Source organism: Corella eumyota, chromosome 2 (genome assembly GCF_963082875.1).
Source record: "Corella eumyota chromosome 2, kaCorEumy4.1, whole genome shotgun sequence".
Lineage (NCBI taxonomy): Eukaryota > Metazoa > Chordata > Ascidiacea > Phlebobranchia > Corellidae > Corella > Corella eumyota.
In genome coordinates, this window is record NC_137491.1 from 3834571 (window position 1) to 3857892 (window position 23322).

General features: G+C 26.9%; 7 protein-coding genes across 7 annotated transcripts; all 7 read right to left on the minus strand.

The window, feature by feature from the left end:
- Positions 1–7834: 7834 nt before the first annotated feature.
- On the minus strand, positions 7835–11129 carry LOC145741580 (bile acid-CoA:amino acid N-acyltransferase-like). Its single transcript, XM_082559183.1, has 6 exons — positions 10991–11129; positions 10648–10760; positions 10328–10426; positions 10054–10154; positions 9444–9678; positions 7835–9168 (listed from the first exon to the last, which is right to left on the minus strand). Exons 2-6 carry the CDS (start codon positions 10718–10720, stop codon positions 8351–8353), a joined length of 1326 nt encoding a protein of 441 aa, XP_082415309.1. The 5' UTR covers positions 10721–10760; positions 10991–11129; the 3' UTR covers positions 7835–8350.
- Positions 11130–11595: 466 nt separating this feature from the next.
- Positions 11596–13222, minus strand: LOC145741579 (uncharacterized). Its single transcript, XM_082559182.1, has 2 exons — positions 11924–13222; positions 11596–11739 (listed from the first exon to the last, which is right to left on the minus strand). Exons 1-2 carry the CDS (start codon positions 13169–13171, stop codon positions 11650–11652), a joined length of 1338 nt encoding a protein of 445 aa, XP_082415308.1. The 5' UTR covers positions 13172–13222; the 3' UTR covers positions 11596–11649.
- A 189-nt stretch (positions 13223–13411) lies between these two features.
- LOC145743316 (uncharacterized) lies at positions 13412–15097 on the minus strand. The gene is made up of 2 exons (XM_082561252.1): positions 13875–15097; positions 13412–13687 (listed from the first exon to the last, which is right to left on the minus strand). The coding sequence occupies exons 1-2, from the start codon at positions 15069–15071 to the stop codon at positions 13622–13624; spliced, it is 1263 nt and encodes a 420-aa protein (XP_082417378.1). The 5' UTR covers positions 15072–15097; the 3' UTR covers positions 13412–13621.
- Positions 15098–15514: 417 nt separating this feature from the next.
- LOC145741686 (proton-coupled folate transporter-like) lies at positions 15515–17203 on the minus strand. Its single transcript, XM_082559316.1, has one exon. The coding sequence runs from the start codon at positions 17181–17183 to the stop codon at positions 15726–15728; it is 1458 nt and encodes a 485-aa protein (XP_082415442.1). The 5' UTR covers positions 17184–17203; the 3' UTR covers positions 15515–15725.
- A 363-nt stretch (positions 17204–17566) lies between these two features.
- Positions 17567–19097, minus strand: LOC145741687 (proton-coupled folate transporter-like). Its single transcript, XM_082559317.1, has one exon. It carries the CDS (start codon positions 19048–19050, stop codon positions 17596–17598), a length of 1455 nt encoding a protein of 484 aa, XP_082415443.1. The 5' UTR covers positions 19051–19097; the 3' UTR covers positions 17567–17595.
- A 512-nt stretch (positions 19098–19609) lies between these two features.
- LOC145741409 (proton-coupled folate transporter-like) lies at positions 19610–21092 on the minus strand. Its single transcript, XM_082559000.1, has one exon. It carries the CDS (start codon positions 21090–21092, stop codon positions 19677–19679), a length of 1416 nt encoding a protein of 471 aa, XP_082415126.1. The 3' UTR covers positions 19610–19676.
- Positions 21093–21759: 667 nt separating this feature from the next.
- LOC145743087 (proton-coupled folate transporter-like) lies at positions 21760–23226 on the minus strand. The gene has a single exon (XM_082560971.1). It carries the CDS (start codon positions 23212–23214, stop codon positions 21805–21807), a length of 1410 nt encoding a protein of 469 aa, XP_082417097.1. The 5' UTR covers positions 23215–23226; the 3' UTR covers positions 21760–21804.
- Positions 23227–23322: the final 96 nt, after the last annotated feature.

Genomic DNA, 23322 nt, shown 5'->3' on the forward strand with positions numbered 1-23322 from the left:
TTTTTTTTAAAAAATTTATATGCAATATCATTGGCCAAAAATATCACGTGACCTAATTAAACCAAAAATAAAAGTTAGCTCTAACTTTTGTTCTACCGAAAATTTTTGCGAAATGTTTTATTTTGAGTGTTAGTTAGGCCAATGTACGTCTAATAAAATATAAAATTTTAGGTTTTGAGATTTCATAAAATTTTATTAAAAGTGTCATAACTTTTATGAATATTAATATTTTCAAAAAATATTTTTTCAACACGTTAATTGGACCTGTGCAGTTCTAAAAGAGCAATTATTTTTTGATTTAAATTTTTTTATTTTTTAAAAAAAATTTGTATGCAATATCATTTGCCAAAAATATCACGTGACCTAATTAAACCCAAAATAAAAATTAGCTCTAAATTTTGTTCTAATAAATATTTTTGCGAAATGTTTTATCTTGAATGTTAGTTACGCCAATGCGCGTCTAATAAAATATAAAATTTTAGGTTTTGAGATTTCATAATATTTCAATAAAAGTGTCATAACTTTTATGAATATTAATATTTTCAAAATATATTTTGTGAACACGTTAATTGGACCTGTGCAGTTCTAACAGAGCAATTATTTTTTGATTTACAATTTTTTATTTTTTTCAAAAAATTCATATGCAATATCAAAGGACAAAAATATCACGTGACCTAATTAAACTCAAAATAAAAATTATCTCTAACTTTTGTTCAAATGAAAATTTTTGCTAAATGTTTTATCTTGAATGTTAGTTACGCCAATGCGCGTCTACTTAAATATAAAATTTTAGGTTTTGAGATTTCATAAATTTTTAATAAAAGTGTCATAACTTTTATGAATATTAATATTTTTGAAAAATATTTTGTGAACACGTTAATTGGACCTATGCAGTTCTCACGAAGTAATTATTTTTTAATTTAAAATTTTTTATTTTTTATTTTTTAAATTTATATGCAATATCATTGGCCAAAAATATCACGTGACCTAATTAAACCCAAAATAAAAATTAGCCCTAACTTTTGTTCTACCGAAAATTTTTGCGAAATGTTTTATCTTGAATGTTAGTTAGGCCAATGTACGTCTAATAAAATATAAAATTTTAGGTTTTGAGATTTCATAAAATTTTAATAAAAGTGTCATAACTTTTATGAATATTAATATTTTCGAAAAATATTTTGTGAACACGTTAATTGGACCTGTGCAGTTCTCACGAAGCAATTATTTTTTCATTTAAAATTTTTTATTTTTTTCAAAAAATTTATATGCAATATCATTGGCCAAAATTATCACGTGACCTAATTAAACCCAAAATAAAAATTAGCTCTAACTTTTGTTCTAATAAATATTTTTGCGAAATGTTTTATCTTGAATGTTAGTTACAGCAATGCGCGTCTAATAAAATATAAAATTTTAGGTTTTGAGATTTCATAAATTTTTAATAAAAGTGTCATAACTTTTATGAATATTAATATTTAAAAAAAATATTTTGTAAACACGTTAATTGGACCTGTGCAATTCTAACAAAGCAATTATTTTTTAATTTAAAATTTTTTATTTTTTTTAAAAATTTATATGCAATATCATTTGCCAAAAATGTCACGTGACCTAATTAAACCCAAAATATAAATTAGCTCTAACTTTTGTTCTAATAAATATTTTTGCTAAATGTTTTATTTTGAATGTTAGTTACACCAATGCGCGTTTAATAAAATATTAAATTTTAGGTTTTGAGATTTCATAAAATTTAAATAAAAGTGTCATAACTTTTGTGAATATTAATATTTTCAAAAAATATTTTGTCAACACGTTAATTGGACCTGTGCAGTTCTCACGAAGCAATTATTTTTTGATTTAAAATTTTTTATTTTTTTTTTAAAACTTATATGCAATATAATTTGCCAAAAATATTACGTGACCTAATTAAACCCAAAATAAAAATTAGCTCTAACTTTTGTTCTAATAAATATTTTCGCAAAATGTTTTATTTTGAATGTTAGTTACACCAATGCGCGTCTAATAAAATATTAAATTTTAAGTTTTGAGATTTCATAAAATTTCAACAAAAGTGTCATAACTTTTATGAATATTAATATTTTCAAAAAATATTTTGTGAACACGTTAATTGGACCTGTGCAATTCTAACAGAGCAATTATTTTTTAATTTAAAATTTTTGATTTTTTTTAAAAAATTTATATGCAATATCATAGGCCAAAAATATCACGTGACCTAATTAAATCCAAAAAACAAAATAGCTCTAACTTTTGTTCTAATGAAAATTTTTGCAAAATGTTTTATCTTGAATGCTAGTTACGCCAATACAAGTCTACTTAAATATAAAATTCTAGGTTTTAAGATTTCATAAATTTTTAATAAATGTGTCATAACTTTTATGAATATTAATATTTTCGAAATATATATTTTGTGAACACGTTAATTAGACCTGTGCAGTTCTCACGAAGCAATTATTTTTTAATTTAAAATTTTTTATTTTTTTCAAAAAATTTATATGCAATATCATTGGCCAAAATTATCACGTGACCTAATTAAACCCAAAATAAAAATTAGCTCTAACTTTTGTTCTAATAAATATTTTTGCGAAATGTTTTATCTTGAATGTTAGTTACAGCAATGCGCGTCTAATAAAATATAAAATTTTAGGTTTTGAGATTTCATAAATTTTTAATAAAAGTGTCATAACTTTTATGAATATTAATATTTAAAAAAAATATTTTGTAAACACGTTAATTGGACCTGTGCAATTCTAACAGAGCAATTATTTTTTAATTTAAAATTTTTTATTTTTTTTAAAAATTTATATGCAATATCATTTGCCAAAAATGTCACGTGACCTAATTAAACCCAAAATATAAATTAGCTCTAACTTTTGTTCTAATAAATATTTTTGCTAAATGTTTTATTTTGAATGTTAGTTACACCAATGCGCGTCTAATAAAATATTAAATTTTAGGTTTTGAGATTTCATAAAATTTAAATAAAAGTGTCATAACTTTTGTGAATATTAATATTTTCAAAAAATATTTTGTCAACACGTTAATTGGACCTGTGCAGTTCTCACGAAGCAATTATTTTTTGATTTAAAATTTTTTATTTTTTTTTTAAAACTTATATGCAATATAATTTGCCAAAAATATTACGTGACCTAATTAAACCCAAAATAAAAATTAGCTCTAACTTTTGTTCTAATAAATATTTTCGCAAAATGTTTTATTTTGAATGTTAGTTACACCAATGCGCGTCTAATAAAATATTAAATTTTAAGTTTTGAGATTTCATAAAATTTCAACAAAAGTGTCATAACTTTTATGAATATTAATATTTTCTAAAAATATTTTGTGAACACGTTAATTGGACCTGTGCAATTCTAACAGAGCAATTATTTTTTAATTTAAAATTTTTGATTTTTTTTAAAAAATTTATATGCAATATCATAGGCCAAAAATATCACGTGACCTAATTAAATCCAAAAAACAAAATAGCTCTAACTTTTGTTCTAATGAAAATTTTTGCAAAATGTTTTATCTTGAATGCTAGTTACGCCAATACAAGTCTACTTAAATATAAAATTCTAGGTTTTAAGATTTCATAAATTTTTAATAAATGTGTCATAACTTTTATGAATATTAATATTTTCGAAATATATATTTTGTGAACACGTTAATTAGACCTGTGCAGTTCTCACGAAGCAATTATTTTTTAATTTAAAATTTTTTATTTTTTTTAAAAAATTTATATGCAATATCATTGGCCAAAAATATCACGTGACCTAATTAAACCAAAAATAAAAGTTAGCTCTAACTTTTGTTCTACCGAAAATTTTTGCGAAATGTTTTATTTTGAGTGTTAGTTAGGCCAATGTACGTCTAATAAAATATAAAATTTTAGGTTTTGAGATTTCATAAAATTTTATTAAAAGTGTCATAACTTTTATGAATATTAATATTTTCAAAAAATATTTTTTCAACACGTTAATTGGACCTGTGCAGTTCTAAAAGAGCAATTATTTTTTGATTTAAATTTTTTTATTTTTTAAAAAAAATTTGTATGCAATATCATTTGCCAAAAATATCACGTGACCTAATTAAACCCAAAATAAAAATTAGCTCTAAATTTTGTTCTAATAAATATTTTTGCAAAATGTTTTATCTTGAATGTTAGTTACGCCAATGCACGTCTAATAAAATATAAAATTTTAGGTTTTGAGATTTCATAATATTTCAATAAAAGTGTCATAACTTTTATGAATATTAATATTTTCAAAATATATTTTGTGAACACGTTAATTGGACCTGTGCAGTTCTAACAGAGCAATTATTTTTTGATTTACAATTTTTTATTTTTTTCAAAAAATTCATATGCAATATCAAAGGACAAAAATATCACGTGACCTAATTAAACTCAAAATAAAAATTATCTCTAACTTTTGTTCAAATGAAAATTTTTGCTAAATGTTTTATCTTGAATGTTAGTTACGCCAATGCGCGTCTACTTAAATATAAAATTTTAGGTTTTGAGATTTCATAAATTTTTAATAAAAGTGTCATAACTTTTATGAATATTAATATTTTCGAAAAATATTTTGTGAACACATTAATTGGACCTGCGCAGTTCTAGTAGAACAATTATTTTTCGATTTAAAATTTTTTTATTTTTTTTAAAAAATTTATATGCAATATTATTAGCCAAAAATATCACGTGACCTTATATATGAAATGTTTTATCTTGAATGTTAGTTACGCCAATGCACGTCTACTAAAATATAAAATTTTAGGTTTTGAGATTTCATAAATTTTTAATAAAAGTGTCATAACTTTTATGAATATTAATATTTTCAAAAAAATATTTTGTGAACACGTTAATTGGACCTGCGCAGTTCTAGTAGAACAATTATTTTTTAATTTAAAATTTTTTTATTTTTTTTTTTAAATTTATATGCAATATTATTAGCCAAAAATATCACGTCACCTTATTAAACCCAGAATAAAAATTAGCCATAACTTTTCTCCTACTGAAAATTTTTGCGAAATGTTTTATCTTGAATGTTAGTTACGCCACTGCGCGTCTAATAAAATATAAAATTTTAGGTTTTGAGATTTCATCAATTTTTAATAAAAATGTCATAGCTTTTATGAATATTAATATTTTCAAAAAATTTTTTGTAAACACGTTAATTGGACCTGCGCAGTTCTAACAGAACAATTATTTTTTAATTAAAAATTTTTTATTTTTTAAAAAAAATTTATATGCAATATCATTGGCCAAAAATATCACGTGACCTAATTAAACCCAGAATAAAAATTAGCTCAAACTTTTGTTTTACTTAAAATTTTTGCGAAATGTTTTATCTTGAATGTTAATTATACCAATGCGCGTCTGATAAAATATAAAATTTTAGGTTTTGAGATTTCGTTAATTTTTAATAAAAATGTTATAACTTTTATGAATATTAAAGTTTTTAAAAAATATTTTGTAAACACGTTAATTGGACCTGTGCGGTTTTAACAGAACAATTATTTTTTAATTTAAAATTTTTAATTTTTAAAAAAAAATGTATATGCAATATCATTGGCCAAAAATATCACGTGACCTAATTAAACCCAGAATAAAAATTAGCTCAAACTTTTGTTTTACTCAAAATTATCGCGAAATGTTTTATCTTGAATGTTAGTTTAATAAAATATAAAATTTTAGGTTCTGAGATTTCATCAATTTTTAATAAAAGTGTCATCTTTTAAAACACAGTTTTATTTTGTTGGACGTCTAATAAAATATAAAATTTTAGGTTCTGAAATTTCATCAATTTTTAATAAAAGTGTCATCTTTTAAAACACAGTTTTATTTTGTTTATTAGAAACACATTTACCTAACTAACATTGTAGAAAAAGAAATTTGTGAAAATATTTTATAAAATAAAAGTTACGTTGTTTTTTTTATTTGGCCTATTGACTTAATTTTTCAAGAGTACATTGGTTGTAAAGTGACACTTTAATAAAGAGAAAAATATTTATTTGGAATCGAATACCAACAGAGGTATTCGAACTGGAATGATAGGAATGGAAAGCAAGCGCCTTACCTGTCCGCCACTACAGTAGTACACTAATCGTAGCATTTTTGCGTATTTAATTCAAAAATAAAAATAAATGTTGAAAAAAATGAACAATGTAACTTGTTTTATAAAGTATTTTCACGGATTCTAATAAAATATATAAAACTGTGTTTTGAAAGATGACACTTTATTAGTAAAAATGTCATAACTTATTTAAATATTTACAATTTAACAAAATATCCTAAGAATAAGATTATTAAGCTACTGCGCTTATATTGGTAAAGTTTTTTTTCGATTTTAAAAATTGGTTTAAAAAAAAAAGTTTTTATACTAACTAGCATGGTCAGTGACGTCACAAAGTCACGTGGGTAAGCTGATAACGAAATGTTGCCAAGTCAATAGACCAAATATAAAATCAACATAACTTTTATTTTATTAAGTATTTTTACTGAATTTTTTTATTTACAATGTTAATTAGGTAAATATGCTTCTAAAAAATATATAAAATCGTGCTATAAAGATGACACTTAATTAGTAAAAGTGTCATAACTATTTTAAATATTAAAATTTGACAAAATATTTTAAAAGTATGTTCATTAGGCTTCTACCCTTATATTGGTAAATAATTTTCAATTTTAAACCTTTTTGATATTATTTCTATACAAAACTAAGTTACCATTGACTATACGGAGTCACGTGAATAAGCGCTTACAGCGTAATATAATAAGCCGTCACAACTTTTGCTTTTCGATTTGTTTTAGTAAATTTCTATTACCTAATTTCACTAAAGGCAATGCGTTTTTAATATAATTAAAATTTTTTGCATTAAAAAAAAGATTTATTTTAATAAAAGTATCATAAGATTCTAATCATTTCCGAAATATTCTAAAAATTTAGTGTACGGTAATTTTAATAATAAAAGCTACTTTTTGATTTAAAACTTTTTGTATAAAACTTTATACAAAAATATGGCATATGGGTTTACGTAGTCACGTTTAAAACAGCCTTAAATAAAATATATTATTATGTGCTGTTCAAAACATTATAACTTTTTTTATTCGCTTAAAATTTCCTTTTTTTTAAATTAAAAAAAAAAAATTTAAATAATAAAGTTATAAAATACGATAAACTTTTTAAAACATTCTGGTCCTTTATGTAAGTCAAAAACACCTTGTAGTTATAAAATGGTCCTGTTAAATTTCACTTACAACCTTATAATGAAACTTATTCTAGTTAATTTAAATTCTTACTAAGTAAACGCATTTTTAAATATTACCAAATAATACGTCAACATTAGACTGACTTACTAATAACTAGCAATCAAGTATAACCTACGAATATTTCAAACATAGTTGTTTTTATATAAAATATTGAAATTAATCAAACAACTGCGACTTTTTAAATCAATCTAACTCAATTTTTAACTTTTAAAGTTAAAACATGTGCTCTCACTTTAAACACTCTGTTACAAAAAAACCTATCGATAAAAATCCAAACACGTGACTTTGTTTATGCCGTAAGGAGTAAAGGCAATTTAAAGGTTTTCTAATTACAAGCGTTAAGAGAAAATGTAAATTTAAAAACGCAGGTTTGAACCCCACAAGCGCACTAGTTATTAGTTTTTTTTTATTTCAAACCTTTAAAATATTAACAATTGAATATTTTGTATTAAAAAAATGAAAATCATAAAAAAATTTATTAACAACGAATCTGTTTTTAAAGATAAAGCACAATAAACAAAATCTGAATAAATTTGGTCATTTTTATACATTAAGGCTACTTAAAAAATAGGATTTTTTTTACTAGTTCAATACAAAAAATAAATCCAAATATGCAAAAAAATGTTTAAACTATTGAGGTTGAAAAATATTTATTATAACCAATGTGGTAAAATTACAGAAAGTTAAAATTTGAAACAAATCAATAGTAAAATTACAGAAAACTATATCTAAAGCAACAATATAGTTTAAGCACCCGATTTTTAAAAGATTACAAATAAAAATATAAAGTGATAAGCCTTCTAATATATTGAAAAATTATTGATTAAAAAATTATAGTCCAAAAAATGACTTTTGCATATAGAACTATAATGTTGAAAATTTTTACATACAATCGTCAAAAAGAAACATTTCCTAAAAAAAACATTAATAAAAAATTATAGTAGAAAAAATGACTTTTGCATACAGCACTATAATGTTGAAAATTTTACAAATAATCACTAAAAAGCACATTTTAATTTGAACAAATAAAAAAAAACATATTTAAAAGTTTAGGTATTGAAGTTACAGTTTGGGTTTCCCGCTCAACTTTATTTTGAAGAACTCGATTTGTTTAGGCCAACATTCTTCCTGAGCCTTACAGTGGGCATATGAAGTTCCACCCCAATCCACATAAAACGGCATACCTTTCTGGAAAGTAACACGACAGTGTGGTGAAAAGGGAAGCTCAAGTAAATGTCCAGCACCAGGATACCTAAGGATTTGATAATCAGGATGTTTAGCTGACTTTAATAACATTTCAGCTTGGTTAGCAAAAAACTCGGAAGGACAACTCTGATCATAAAGACTTGCAATAAACATATATGCAACGTCATGTCGGTTATAGAATTCAAAGGTTGATTTAAGCTTAGAAGAGTGAAAAGGGTCAGGTTCGTTGGGGAAAGAGGTACGTACGGTACCAATGTTGTTTTCATCTATCATGATATTCCATGCGATGCTATTTTGAATAGTGTGAACTGACCCTTTGTAATCAATGGACCCAGCAAAAGCATGCGTGGCTCCATTTACCCATACAACAGCTCTTATTTCAGGAAAATACAAGGGAAGAGATAAACCAATACAAGTGCCCCAAGACAAGCAAATTACCCCAATTCCCACATTCGTGTTAATATCCTTATGTGATTTCATATACTCTATTACTTTGTCAAAGTAAGTTAGATCATAGAAAGTATCAGTATCTGCCCACATTTCCGTATCATCATAGCTTTTAAGACCTGGGACCCCATAGAAAGCAATAGCAAGAGCAGCAAATCCATAGGAAGCTAACATTGATGCCTTAAATTCCATTGTGCCGGGCAAACCTCCAAACAAAGTTATAACACCTATACAAATACATAACAGGTTTAATATAAAAAAATAATTTTCAAATCCTAATTTTCTATTTTTAAGTTAACAAAAATTATTAAACAGTATTTACAAAAAGATTTACAAAAAGAAACCAACTTTAAATATACAAATTATTGATAATAAAATATTTTACGGTAATGTACACCTATTTCCAATATTCAATAATTAAACAATTTTGTATTTTAATTTTAAAACACTTCAAAAAAATTTTCAACATACCCGGAAAATTTTTTTAGAACACTTTACATACCTGGAAAAGGACCTTGACCTTCAGGTAAAAACAAAGCACCGTGAATCCCATTTTCTGCAACTGTTAATGGGAACCGCCTGGTTCCTGGTTCCATATACCATCTCTTTGCATCTACTGATGTCAATAAGTCAAAGGTATCATTGCTATCAGTAGGTACAATGTGTCCTTTATATAGCTTTAGTGAAACTATTAATGGTGTGTTCATGTTAGTTTTTGCAAAACGAGGATAAGGTTTCTAAATAACAAATTAATTTTTTTTTAAAAATACAAAACTTATTTTATTATAAAGTTATAAAACTTGATTTTTTATGTTAAGTTTAATTTTTAGCAATTAAAGGGTAGCCCTTTACACTACACTAATTTTAAATGAAATAGAAGTAAAAAAAATTGTAAGTTAACTTAACAAAAAATGCTTTGTAGTATATATATAAAGTCTATTTCTTTACATTAAGTAAGTTATTTATCAATTAAAGTGTAATTCCATACACTCATTTAACTTTAAATAAATACAGCATATAAAATGATAAAATGTTTTATTAGTAACTTGACAAAAAACTTTTTAAGGAACAAACAAAATCTTTTTAAACAACTAAAATACAAAACTTTATACCTGATTATTTTGTGACGGTTTCATCGCCCAAAATAAACCCATTGGCTCGATTCCTGAAAAACTACCACCACACGAGGCATCTTTCGCTAAGTTTAAAGTTCCTAAAATATATTTAATCAAATAATCAAATTCAACTCAACATATCATCTTGAAGTGAAAAAAATGTGGAAAATTAATCAAATAAAAAAAATTAGATAAAGTAGACTATAAAAAACTATTTAAACTACAAATTATAAATTCAAAATAATTTATAGAATTTATTTTTTAGACTTGCCATTTTTATAGGTGATGTAGTGAGCATAACATTCAAAAGAACTTCCATTATCAGTTATGGTTGAAGAGTGAAATGTAACATTGGTATTCTTTGGTAAACCTTAAAAATAATTTACTAAATGTCAGATTATGTAACATGGAAAAATCCAAAAATTTCTATTTAATAATAAAAAAATCTTTTGACATAAAAGTTATGATTGAACACAAAACTTATACTATGACAAATAAAATGTTGCCTGTAAAGGCAGACATATTGAGTAGTATCTTATAAAAAATTAATAACTTAGACTTTAAAAAGCTAAATATGCGATTAATTCTGACCTTTTGCTTGAATAAGGCATTTCTGGTCTGCCATAACAAACTCAGGGGTTACTATTATCTTTGGTTGATCCATTTTTATATTATGCCTAATATCTATACTTGCAGCTACTTCGCTGTAAAATAAAAACCATTCAAAACTTAATCTTCTCAAAATTGATAAAGAGTTACCTCACATGCATAAATAACGATACACATTTCTGTATACAAAATTATTGTGTAAGTAAAAAACCATACAAAATGCTAAATAGGAAGTTAATTGTATAAGCAAAACCTTTTATTCTAAGTTTCAAAACTGTATTGTATGGCTTTTAGAATACACTAAAAGATAGTTTGCACAACATACCGGCAGATTACTTATGCAAACATTTGCAATATAGGGTCAGCAAATTCCAAGGACATTTCACAATATGCCAGTGGATCATGCAACTGTGGTGTGGGTAAGTTGTGTTATCTAACAGCAAATAAAGCTGAAATTAGCATATTGTTTTAGTGAGCATGCATGTTAAAAGCAAGGACACATGTTTAGTAACAGCCAGTTTAAAAAGTTGTAATTTAAAAAATAAATTATAGATTGTAACTTTAACAATGCAATTAGTAAATATTAAAAAATATATGATGTTAAAAATTGTAATGACAATAGAATTGGTCCAGTTATCCATAACAAATTGAAGTTTTTTCATAAGTTTAAATTATTAGTGTTTGTGATGCAGAGAGAAAACATCAGTTAAGTTAGTTTTCATTTCACAATCTTTTAACAATTATTAAGTACATTAATAATTAAACATTAACATTCCAATTTTCTAAACTGAAAGTAAATTGTTTTAGAAAAAAAAATATTTAAAATAAAGCAAATAAATATTTCTATGTCAATAAAGAAAGTTTTCGATCCCAATAAAGAAAACACTGCAAAATATAGTAAATCAAATTCTCAATAATAACTACATGTAATCACTTATAAAGTAATATTTGTAGGTACACACATTGCTTATAAAAACATAAAAGTTAACTCAAAATGTCGTTTATTAAACAAGGCATTTCTTCGTTAACTATCACTGTAAATTGTTCTTCAGGTATTTCTTGTTTAATGACGATCTAAAAAAATAAAAATAATAGTTCTATGACTGCTTTAAAAAAATGTTTAAAAAATCAAAAAAGGGGAAAAATGTTGTTTTAAAGATTTTAAAATATTTGTTATATATATATACTATAAATATAAAAAAATAAAAAAAACATATATATATTTTTTTTTCAAAAAATAGTTATTACTATGAATTACCTCTTCACTTTGAACTGGTTCTTTTGAAACAAAACCATGCAACAAATCATTCTGCCTTAAATACCACAAACAAATATCCTTGTGTATACAATCCTTCTTTATTTCACAACAATCACAATCCAAAACACTTTGCCTAAAATCAGCTACAACCCCTATTCTCCCAAATTTTGTCGGAGTTTGATATGCATATACGGAAAAATGTATAAACCCTTGTCCATCTTCCACAGCCACTACTGTTTCGATGTTTTGATCACATGCTTGTTTATGTAACTCCTGGCATTGGAAGATTCGTTGTTTATCAAACATATCATAATCACCGATAGAAAAAGTTCTGTTTAAAACATCAAGACTTAAAACAACTGGTTCAGGATAATGTGGTGCCTGCGTGGCCTCTTGTAAATGATTACATTCAGCAGCTTTAAAGCCTCCCTTCCAACATTTAGACATATATTCAGAGCACGCATTGTTTTCACAATCAACACCATAAAATTTACAAGTGGGATCTAGTATTTTTTTAACATGAATTCGCAAATTTGAACTTGTTGATTTGTTATCGTTGCGTAGCACAAAAAATAATCCCTGTTCTTTGTCGACACAAACTGTAGATTGAATTTCCTTACTGTGGGCAACTCTACAATGCCTTGCAAGACTTTTTTTGTGAACAATTTTGTTACAGATTGGACAATTTCTTGTGGTTGAAGGTTTAGAAATAAGACTTACATCCAATTTTGTTAATGTTACTTTAGAACTATTGTCATTTTCACTAATACTTGTGTTTATTAAATTTTCACTACCCACTGCCATATTAATTTGCTGTTGAAAAGAATTATGACCAGTTATAGGAGAGGGAGATAAAACTGTGTCATGTTTTTTATAAATCTTTGCATTCTTCAGAAATAGTAAGTTGTTTTCGTGATTTTGCAAATGCTTTATAAATCTAGACTGCTTTAAAACAGTGGACTTACAAATAGGACAATGGTAATGCCCTTGAGTTTGAACTGATGTATATCCATGATGATGGTTTTTGCATGGCAGGCACAAATTTCCCTTATAAGAAACAGCTCTTTTTAAATGGCCAAGTTTAAAATGTCGTTTGCAAGAAGAGGGTGTTGAAAATATTTTAGGGCAGTGAATGCAGTGTTGATGTTTAGCTTTTACATCACACAAAATGTTTAATTCTTCACATCTTGCAAAGTCTTTTTCAAGGCAGTCTTTAATAAGTTCATCTGTCGGTTGACTTATCGGCATTGTTATATATCCAAAAAAAACAATTTTAAACTTTCCTAAACAATTATAAACGTGGTCCTGCAGAATAAAAAAAATATATGTTTAAAAAAAAACAACTAAACAAGGAAAACAAGCATGTTATTTGCTTTGATACAAATTAATTAAATTTACTAAACACACTGTAATATTTGACTTAATGGTTAAAAAAATTATTTTTAAATATTAGAAGCAGAACTAAAATAAATGTAAAAGGGTATAAAGTTGAAACTATGGACAATAATTTATTGTTCAAGAGTGATTTAGCTGTTAAAAAACAATTCAGTTATAAATGTATATGGCAAATTTACATTTCTTTTAACAAAAATGATTTTTTTAAAAAAAGTCTTTTTTAACAGTGTAAATAAATTTAATTATTATATTATAAAATAATATGGTAGCCTGGTTTTTATAATATTAGGTGGATAATGTGGATTAGTAAATATCTTCAAATTCGTTATAGTCAGCAGGTGTATTTTCAATTTCCATTTCACATTCAACCTTAAAAAATAACAATAATTTAACACATTAATAATATTAAAACTCTCGTTTTCTTTTAAACTACAAACATACCAAATCCTAAGTTTTAATGGCACTGTTAAATAGTTAGAATTAAACTCAAGACCTCACATTTTTATTATTAAGATAAAAACACTAATTCAATGGTAAACTTGGTGTATACATTTACCTGATCTAGTGTAACAGAATTGTCTTCAGTCGGAGTAACGTTAACAAAGTCATTTAATAAGTTGTTTTGCTTTAAATACCAAAAACAAACTGTTTTGTGGACACACTTTTTCTTTCTCTGGCAGCAACGACAATCTAAAGTCCCTGTACTGAAATCAGCAGTAAGCAAAACTCGTTTAAACTTTGTTTTTGAAGTCTCGTCGTATATTGAAAAGTGAATATGTCGGTTTCCATTTACTATAGCTACAATAAAATGAGCATTGCTGTGGTATGCACATGCATGTAATTCCTTACATTTTATCACATCCTGCTCATTAATTTGAGTGTTATTATCAGTAGTAGTAAATTCTTGCAACAAGCTTACATCTAAATCTACACGCTCAGGGAATTCAGGAAATTTGCCAGCTTCTTGCAGATGGTGACACTCGGTGCTTTTAAAACCATTTTTCCAGCAATCATTCATGAAAGTCGTGCATTTTTTATTTTCACATTCAACTCCAAAATATTCACTGGTATTATCTAAAACCTTTCGAACATGAATTTGATAACCGACGCCTGATTTTCGAGAACTTTTGCGAACTAAATACAATCCCCTTTCTTCATCAATACACGTGCTTGTAGCACTAATCTCCTTGTGATGAATTTCTCTACAATGCCTTGGAACACTATTTTTATGCATGGACTTATCACAAATTGGACAGTCTCTTAACAACGTAAAATCCAAAGTTTTTAAATCTGCTTCATTTATTTCATGATTCTTTTTGTGAACATCGTTAAAATCTAAAATTTTAATGTCGAATTTTGGTCGAGAAATTGCAATTTTACTGCTACCAGATCGTTTCAAACTTTTAAGATGTTGTCTTGGGTATTTTTCATGGTTTAACAAATGTATTTTAAAGCGGTGTGCCTTTAATACAGTCTTTTGACAGGTAGGACAATGAAAATGAGAAATGACACGCTTAACTTCGATTTTACCATGTTTACGATGATTAATTTTACAAGGCAGAAAGATTTGTCGTTTATATTTTACCGCTCTTTTTAAATGCGAACACCAAAAATGCCTCTTACAGTCGTAAGGCTTAAGCAATACTTTAGGACAGTTCAGACAGTGTCTGTGCTTGCATTTTGTAGAACACAGTGGGTCAATACACTCCTTAAACTGGTTTATAACGCAGTATTTCATTAATTCTTCTTCCATTTTTCTACTCGATATGCACGCTACAATTTTTTATTGACATTGTCGGCAAGGAAGTTTTAACTATTTGGTGACTTATGCCACAAAATTCTTGATTATAATAAATATATTATTCTTTATAAAAATACTTCTAAAGTAAAATATATTATCAAGTTTTTTTTAAAGTACATTTTGTTTGTAAGAAATGCAAAAAAAAATAAAAACTCAAGAATTAACTTTTTTAATGGGCGGGAAAAAGTGACAAAAATTTATCTAAACTTCTTGCATTGGTATTTATTAGACTATGTTCTCAAATCAATAAACTTACCAATATAGGCTGAATTTTTCCTAAAGGTGGCTAGTGTTTAGTTTAAAACTACTTTATTAGCAATAAGTTTAGTAAATTGTTTGTTTGTAATTCAAAGAACACTTTTTCTATTTTTTGTATATAATCCCTTATAAAATATTTAATTTAAGACGATTTATTTATGCAAAATAAAATAAGCATCTTAAAATAAGTTATAAAATAAACAAAACTTACGTAATTTCAATTGCAAATTTAAAAATATTTTAAAAATGAATGTTATATAAATTAGGGAACAATTACATAACTACATATAGGTATAAAAGAAAATTGTGTTCGCAAAAATTTTTAAACAACAACTAAATTAAACACTGTTAAATTGATAAGGTAGTCATAGTATTGCTAGTAACATGTAAATTATTATCAACTAGATCATTTTTAACATTCAAATAAACAAAACTAAACAGCAAATATAAAACCATCTCAAAAATAATCAGAGCAAAAAATACAAATCCTGAAAACCAGGCCACAGTTGCAGAATAAATTGAATTAAAAATAAAAGATCCAATTAGGCCCGACATAGCTTGAGTTGTAGCTACTACTGCAAACACAGAACCTTGGGTATTAACACTAACTAATTTGGAAATTATGCTTCTAAGTACAGTTAAAGTTAGAGTATTAAGCATACCAAATGCAAGGCCAAGAAAGATCATCCATTGCTTTGTAGAGTAAGCATGAAATAAAAATATTGTTACATTGGATAACATACCCAATATGACAAGAAAGTAATCATTAAAAGGCAGGATTTTAATAAAAATCATGCCAACAAAAGCTGCAATGGAATAAATGGCAGATGCATAGCCTAAGAATAAAGAAGAAAAACAAAGAGGAGGGCTAAGTTGAAATAAGGCTGAAATGTCACCAAACCCGTATAAAACACAAGATTGAATAAAAAAACATATCACACCACCCCAAACTTTTAAACTATTAGAAATTCCTCCAAACATAGTATTTTTTAATCCAATATAAGGCTTCAATGTAAACATTGATTTAAATTTTTGTGCAAGGCTAATTTGTTTAACAGGTTTTGATTCTGAAAGGAAAAATGTGATGTACACAATGCCTGCAACCAGTATTGCAACCATAAATATAATAGGGGGAATAAAACCTTGTTTATCGACCCATATTCCATTTAGCAAACTTCCTAAAGCACCTCCAATGCCTAGTGCAGCTTCTCCAACAGCAATTTTAAAAGTCCTGTTTTCCTTATTTGAAATATCTGCTAAATAAGCAAATATACAGCAATACACCACAGCCAAATCGCCAGCTAATCCGCAAACGATTCTAGCTATCAGTAGATATCCCACATGAAGTTCAAAAATAATCACAATAAGATAAGTGATAATCATAAATAAAAACCCATAATAACCAATTAGTAAAGGTAAACGACGGCCTACAGTGTCACCCCAAGTACCAATAATCACAGTTGTAAATAGAGTTGGCACAAATCCTGCTATATTCAGATACAAAATCCATTGACTAGATTCAGCTGATACCTTTGCCTCCAGACTGCTAGTGTCTGTATCCCCACATGATGTTGAATGCTCAGTTATATTAAGCCCATTTGCCTTTGCAATGTATTCATAAATATACTGGTTTGAAATAAGGTAATACATGCTTATTACAAACCTAATAATTACTCCTAGAGGTTCAACAGTTATGCCAAATATTGCATTTGAGCACTTTTTGGTAAGACGTGTATTAGAGTCCTGTATATCATTCCTTTTTTCCTCATCTTCTCTGAGAATATCATAATTTAAACTTTCCTCCATAGCATATAAAGATTACCAACAAGGGTAAATTAAAGTTACTTCTTACCCTGAAAAAAAAGTTTGCCCTAAATAAAGGAAACAAAAATTTTTAGAGTGAAACTATATAAAAATAGTTATCAAAAAAGACAAAAAATTTGTAATGTTTAATAGCCTATATTAATAAGGTAAAATGATGTTTGTAAAACCAGTAAATGCAGTACCTTAAAATAAATCATAAAATAAACAAAGTTATTGACAGTAAAAGGAATAAAAACCATTTCTTACAAAAATATGTATTTTCAGTGGATAATTTTAAAATATTAAGAAAATGATGTTAAAAAATAAGGTAAAAATTACGTGACTACAGATAGGTAAGCTATGACTTAAAATTGTGTTTAAAAGATATTAAAAACAACATTTAAATAAAACACAGTTACACAGACAAGGCGCTACTAGTACTATCGCTGGTTATATAAATAACATTATTAACAAGATCATTTTTGACATAAAAATAAACAAAACTAAACAGCAAAAATAAAACCATCTCAAAAATGATCAAAACAAAAAATACAAATCCTGAAAACCAGGCCACAGTTGCAGAGTAAATTGGATTAAAAATAAAAGATCCAATTAGGCCCGACATAGCTTGAGTTGTAGCTACTACTGCAAACACAGAACCCTGGTTATTAACACTAACTAATTTAGAATTTATGCTTCTAAGTACAGTTAAAGGTAGAGTGTTAAGCATACCTAATGCAATGCCAATGAAAATCATCCATTGCTTAGTTGAGTATGCATTAAATAAGAACATTGCTACATTGGATAAAATACCCAATATGACAAGAAAGTAATCATTAAAAGGCAGGATTTTAATAAATATCATGCCAACAAAAGCTGCAATGGAATAGATGGCAGAAGCATAGCCTAGAAATAAAGAAGAAAAACAAAGGGGAGGGCTAAGTTCAAATAGAACTGAAATGTCACTGTATCCATATAAAACACAAGATTGAATAAAAAAACATATCACACCACCCCAAACTTTTAAACTATTAGAAATTCCTCCAAACATAGTATTTTTTAATCCAATATAAGGCTTTAATGTAAAAATAGATTTAAATTTTTGTGTAAGGCTAATTTGTTTAACAGGTTTTGATTCTGAAAGGAAAAATGTGATGTATACAATGCCGGCAACCAATATTACGACCAGAAATATAATAGGGGGAATAAAACCTTGTTTTTCGACCCATATTCCATTTAGCAAACTTCCTAAAGCACCTCCAATGCCTAGTGCAGCTTCTCCAACAGCAATTTTAAAAGTCCTGTTTTCCTTATTTGAAATATCTGCTAAATAAGCAAATATACAGCAATACACCACAGCCAAATCGCCAGCTAATCCGCACACGATTCTAGCTATCAGTAGATATCCCACATGAAGTTCAAAAATAATCACAATAAGATAAGTGACAATCATAAACAAAAACCCATAATAACCAATTAGTAAAGGTAAACGACGGCCTACAGTGTCACCCCAAGTACCAATAATCACAGTTGTAAATAGAGTTGGCACAAATCCTGCTATATTCAGATACAAAATCCATTGACTAGATTCAGCTGTTACCTTTGCCTCCAGACTACTATCATTAGTGCTACCACATGTTGTTGAATGCTCAGTTGTGTTAAGCCCATTTTCCTTAGCAATGTATTGATGAATATACTGATTTGAAATAAGAGAATACATGTATATTACAAACATTATAATCACTCCAAGCGGTTCAACAGTTAATTTTACATTTGAGCACCTTTTGGTAGGAGATGAATTTTCGGCAGATAAATCATTTCTATTCTCCTCATCTTCTCTGAGAATATTGTAATTTAAATTTTCCTCCATATCATAAAAAGTTAAATTAAATTTACTTCTTACCCTAGAATAAAGAAATAAAGTCTAAACAAAAGAATGAAAAATATTAAAGTAAATTTAAATGCAAATTGTATTAATAAACATGTAAAATCTATAAATTTTAAAATAGTAATGAGGTAAAATTAGGTTGGTGAACAGCAAACTAAATTAAATAATGTTGATGAAATTACACCTTTAACATTACTTAACACAAAAAATATAATAAATGCAATATACAAAGACATGGCATATTTATATATATGTATAATCAAAAAAATAAAATCACAAACAAAAGGTCGCCTATTTAGAATAAATTTAACAATTAAAAAAGTTATAAGCAAAAACGCACAGTGTAACATTAGCACCAAAAAGAATTAATAATAAATATAACTGAAAAATTTAAAAAAATGTTTGAAGAAAAACAATCATAAAACGATAAAACTTTAATCAAAAAGTAAGAGTATTAAGCACTAAAATCACAGTTCACTTAATATATAAAATTTTCGAAAACTATTAAAAAAAAAACTTAAAGAAATGCATCACCAAAAAAAATATAAAATAACATACTATATGTAAGTGTTAATTACTTTTTACATAAAGTATATGAAAAAAAACTGTTATTCAGTGCTTTTAATGTCATTCTTAACTTTGTAATAAACAAAACTGAAAAAACAAAGCAACAAAAGATCAAAAGATGCCAACAATATAAACACAAAACCAGGAAACCAAGAAACAGTTGTAGAATAAACTGGATTCATAATAAAAGAAGCCGAAATTTCTGACACAGACTCAGTTAAGGCTAAAAGTGCAAATATGGAACCTTGGCTATTAACACTTACCAGTTTGGAAGGAATACTCCTATACACAACTATGTTCATGGCACCTAAAAGGCCAGTTACTAAACCCAGGAATAACATCCATGAAATTTTGGAGAACGCATAAAAAAGAAAACATGAAACATTTGAGAACACTCCAAAAACAACAAATACATAATCTGAAGCATATTTAGTAAGTAATTTAATTGTCACTAAACTGAGAGCCATAGATGACATTCTTAGTGCAGCAGCATATCCAACTAACAAAGAGTTCCAGCAAAAAGGGGGACTAAGCTCATAAATAACTGAAACATCAGAAAATCCATCAATAACCATAATTTCCACCCAAAAACATAAAGCAACTCCAATAATTTTTAAACTCTGATTTAGACTGGTAAACAAGCTTCCCAACTCTGTAAATGGCCTTTTTGAGAACAGCAATTTTACTTTTAGTAGTAAAGACATTGGATTAATAACCTTCGATTCTTTAAGTATAAACTGAATGTAAAGTATAGAGACAAACACTAAGGCAACAAGAAATATGAAAGGTGGCACAAAACCATGTTTTTCGACCCAAAATCCACTTAACAAACCTCCGAAAATTCCACCAATTCCAACGGAAGCTGAGCCCACCGCTACTTTAACTGTCCTGTTTTCTTTAGTTGAGGTATCAGCTAAGTAGGCAAAAATACTGCCCAGAATAACTGCATAATTACCAGTAATTCCACAAAGTCCCCTTCCAATAAACAAATAATAGATTGGCAGTTCAAAGCTAAAAACAATCAAGCAGCATAGCACCATTAAAAAATAACCAAAAAACCCAACCAAAAGTGGAAGCCTTCTCCCTACAATGTCACCCCAAGATCCAATTGCTACAGTTGTAATTAAAGATGGAATAAAACCAGCAATATTTAAATACAAAACCCATTCGCTAGATTCAGCTGAAACCTTATCTTCTAGACCACTTGTACTTGTATTATCACATGCAGAGTGTTGTGTAGAAGCATTCAAACCATAACTTTTAGCGACATAATCATCTATATATTGCTTGGAAATCAAAGAATACATTGACAATACAGTCAAAGTCACAATACCAAGCGGTTCAACAGTTATATGTTGTATTACACGTAAACCAACATGACTGGGTGTTTCAGGATTCCTTTTAATTACATCATCTTTTTCATTTCCTTCTTCAGGTAAAATATCATAGTCTGACATACCCTATTTTTATAAAAAGCACCTATTTTAAAAACCTGTACAACAAATAAACAAAACAGTTAAATTTTAGTCTAAAAATTATGGAACAGTGATGTATCAATTAAAACACTTTTGGCAATAATATTTTGATATAACTAATATTTACAGATTTAAAATTGCACTAACATTCAAATAACATTTAAATGTAAATTTAGTTAGTTAACAATAGTCTAATAAAACAAATATTATACTATTTGGAAAACAAAATTGACTTCAAATGTATAAAAAATCATTGCATATTAAAGAAAATAAAAATATTGCACATCATTAAAAATAATAAACAAAAATCTAATACATAGATGGTTGATTAATTTAACAAATAACTAAAACATAATAAATTTCACAATAAAATTATATATATTACTTTAATTTTGCATATATTTATTATAATATTTAACAATCAAATATGAATTTATGTACAATAAGTGCAGTAAATTAATAAAAATTAAAAATTAGGTAAAAAATTAAAAAATAAGTACCATTTAAAATAAATTAAAAAAAACAGTAAAATAATATGAAATTTTGCTCCTATTGTATTATAGTTAAGATAAAAATATAAGAATATTTTTTATAAAAAAATTGCTTTAACAATTAGATCAACATAATATAACACTACAATGGCTTTGCTTTAAAACAAAACAATTCAATTTGAGGTAATTTAAAAAAACAGACTTTAATCTTTTTTAATATCATCTTTCACTTTAAGATAAACAAAAGTAAATAAAATTAACATTGTCACCACAAAAATTACCATGACAACAAACACAAAACCTGAGAACCATGCAACAGTAGCAGAATAAATTGGATTGAAAATAAAAGAAGCCACGAGGCCAGAAACTGATTCAGCTTGGGCCAGTAATGCAAAAATTGAACCCTGGCCTTCAGGAGTAACTAATTTAGATGCAACGCTTCGTGCAACTGTTGATAACATGCTTGACAACCAACCAGTAACTAAGCCCAAAAATAACATCCAGGTAGTAGTGGAAAAAGAATAGAACAGCAAGCATGAAATATTTGATAAAGTTCCAGCCACAACAAATACATAATCAGAAACATATTGGTTAAATACTTTGATGCATATCAAACTTACAACCAATGAAAGTAACTTCACAGCAGATGCATATCCAACAAGGACAGAATTCCAACAAAATGGAGGGCTCAGTTCATATATAACCATAACATCGTTGAATCCATTTACCACAATGATTTGCATAAAAAAACAAAACACAGCACCGAATATTTTTAGAATATGATCAAAATCAATAAAAATCTTTTTTATTCCAATAAATGGCTTCTTAGAAAACAGCAACTTTATTTTTCTTGACATAGGCATCGGGTTGATTTCAATTGACTCTTTGAGTACAAATTTAATATAGAGCATAGATGCTATTATTATTACGACAAGGAATATAAAAGGTGGGATATAACCTTGCCTATCAACCCAAAATGCACTTAGTAAACTTCCAACAATTCCACCAATTCCAATACAAGATTCGCCCACTGCTACTTTAACTGTTCTGTTTTCCTTAGTTGAGGTATCTGCTAGGTAGGCAAACATACAACCCAGTATAATCGCAATATCACCACATGTGCTACTAACTATTCTACCAATAAAAAGATAATAAACTGGTAGCTCAAAACAAAGAACTATCAGAAAATTAGTAACCATGACAAGGTAGCCAAAAAATCCAATCAAAAATGGCAGACGACGGCCTACAGTGTCTCCCCAGGACCCAATAATCACCGTTGTAAATAATGAAGGTACAAATCCTGCAATATTTAAATACAAAACCCAATCACTTGCTTCAGCTGCTACCTTATCTTCAATACTGCTAGAATTTGCACAAGCCGAGTTCTGTGATGATGTGTTAAGGCCATAACTTTTCGCAACATAATCATAAATGTATTGCTTAGAAATTAATGTGTACATAAAATACACAGCAAGACTTACAATGCCCAATGGTTCTACTGTTATGCCTTTTATGATATCAACAATACATTTCCATAGAGGTTGTCCTGTTTTAGTGATTTCTATTAATGGAGCATCATCATTGTTTTTATTAATTGCATTTTTGCTTGTCATAATAATATTTAAAACAAAAAATCTGAATAAATAAAGATGAAGAAATTAGGTTAAAAATATGTTGTATAGCTAATATTACACTGAACTTAAAATTAAAATCTTAGTATG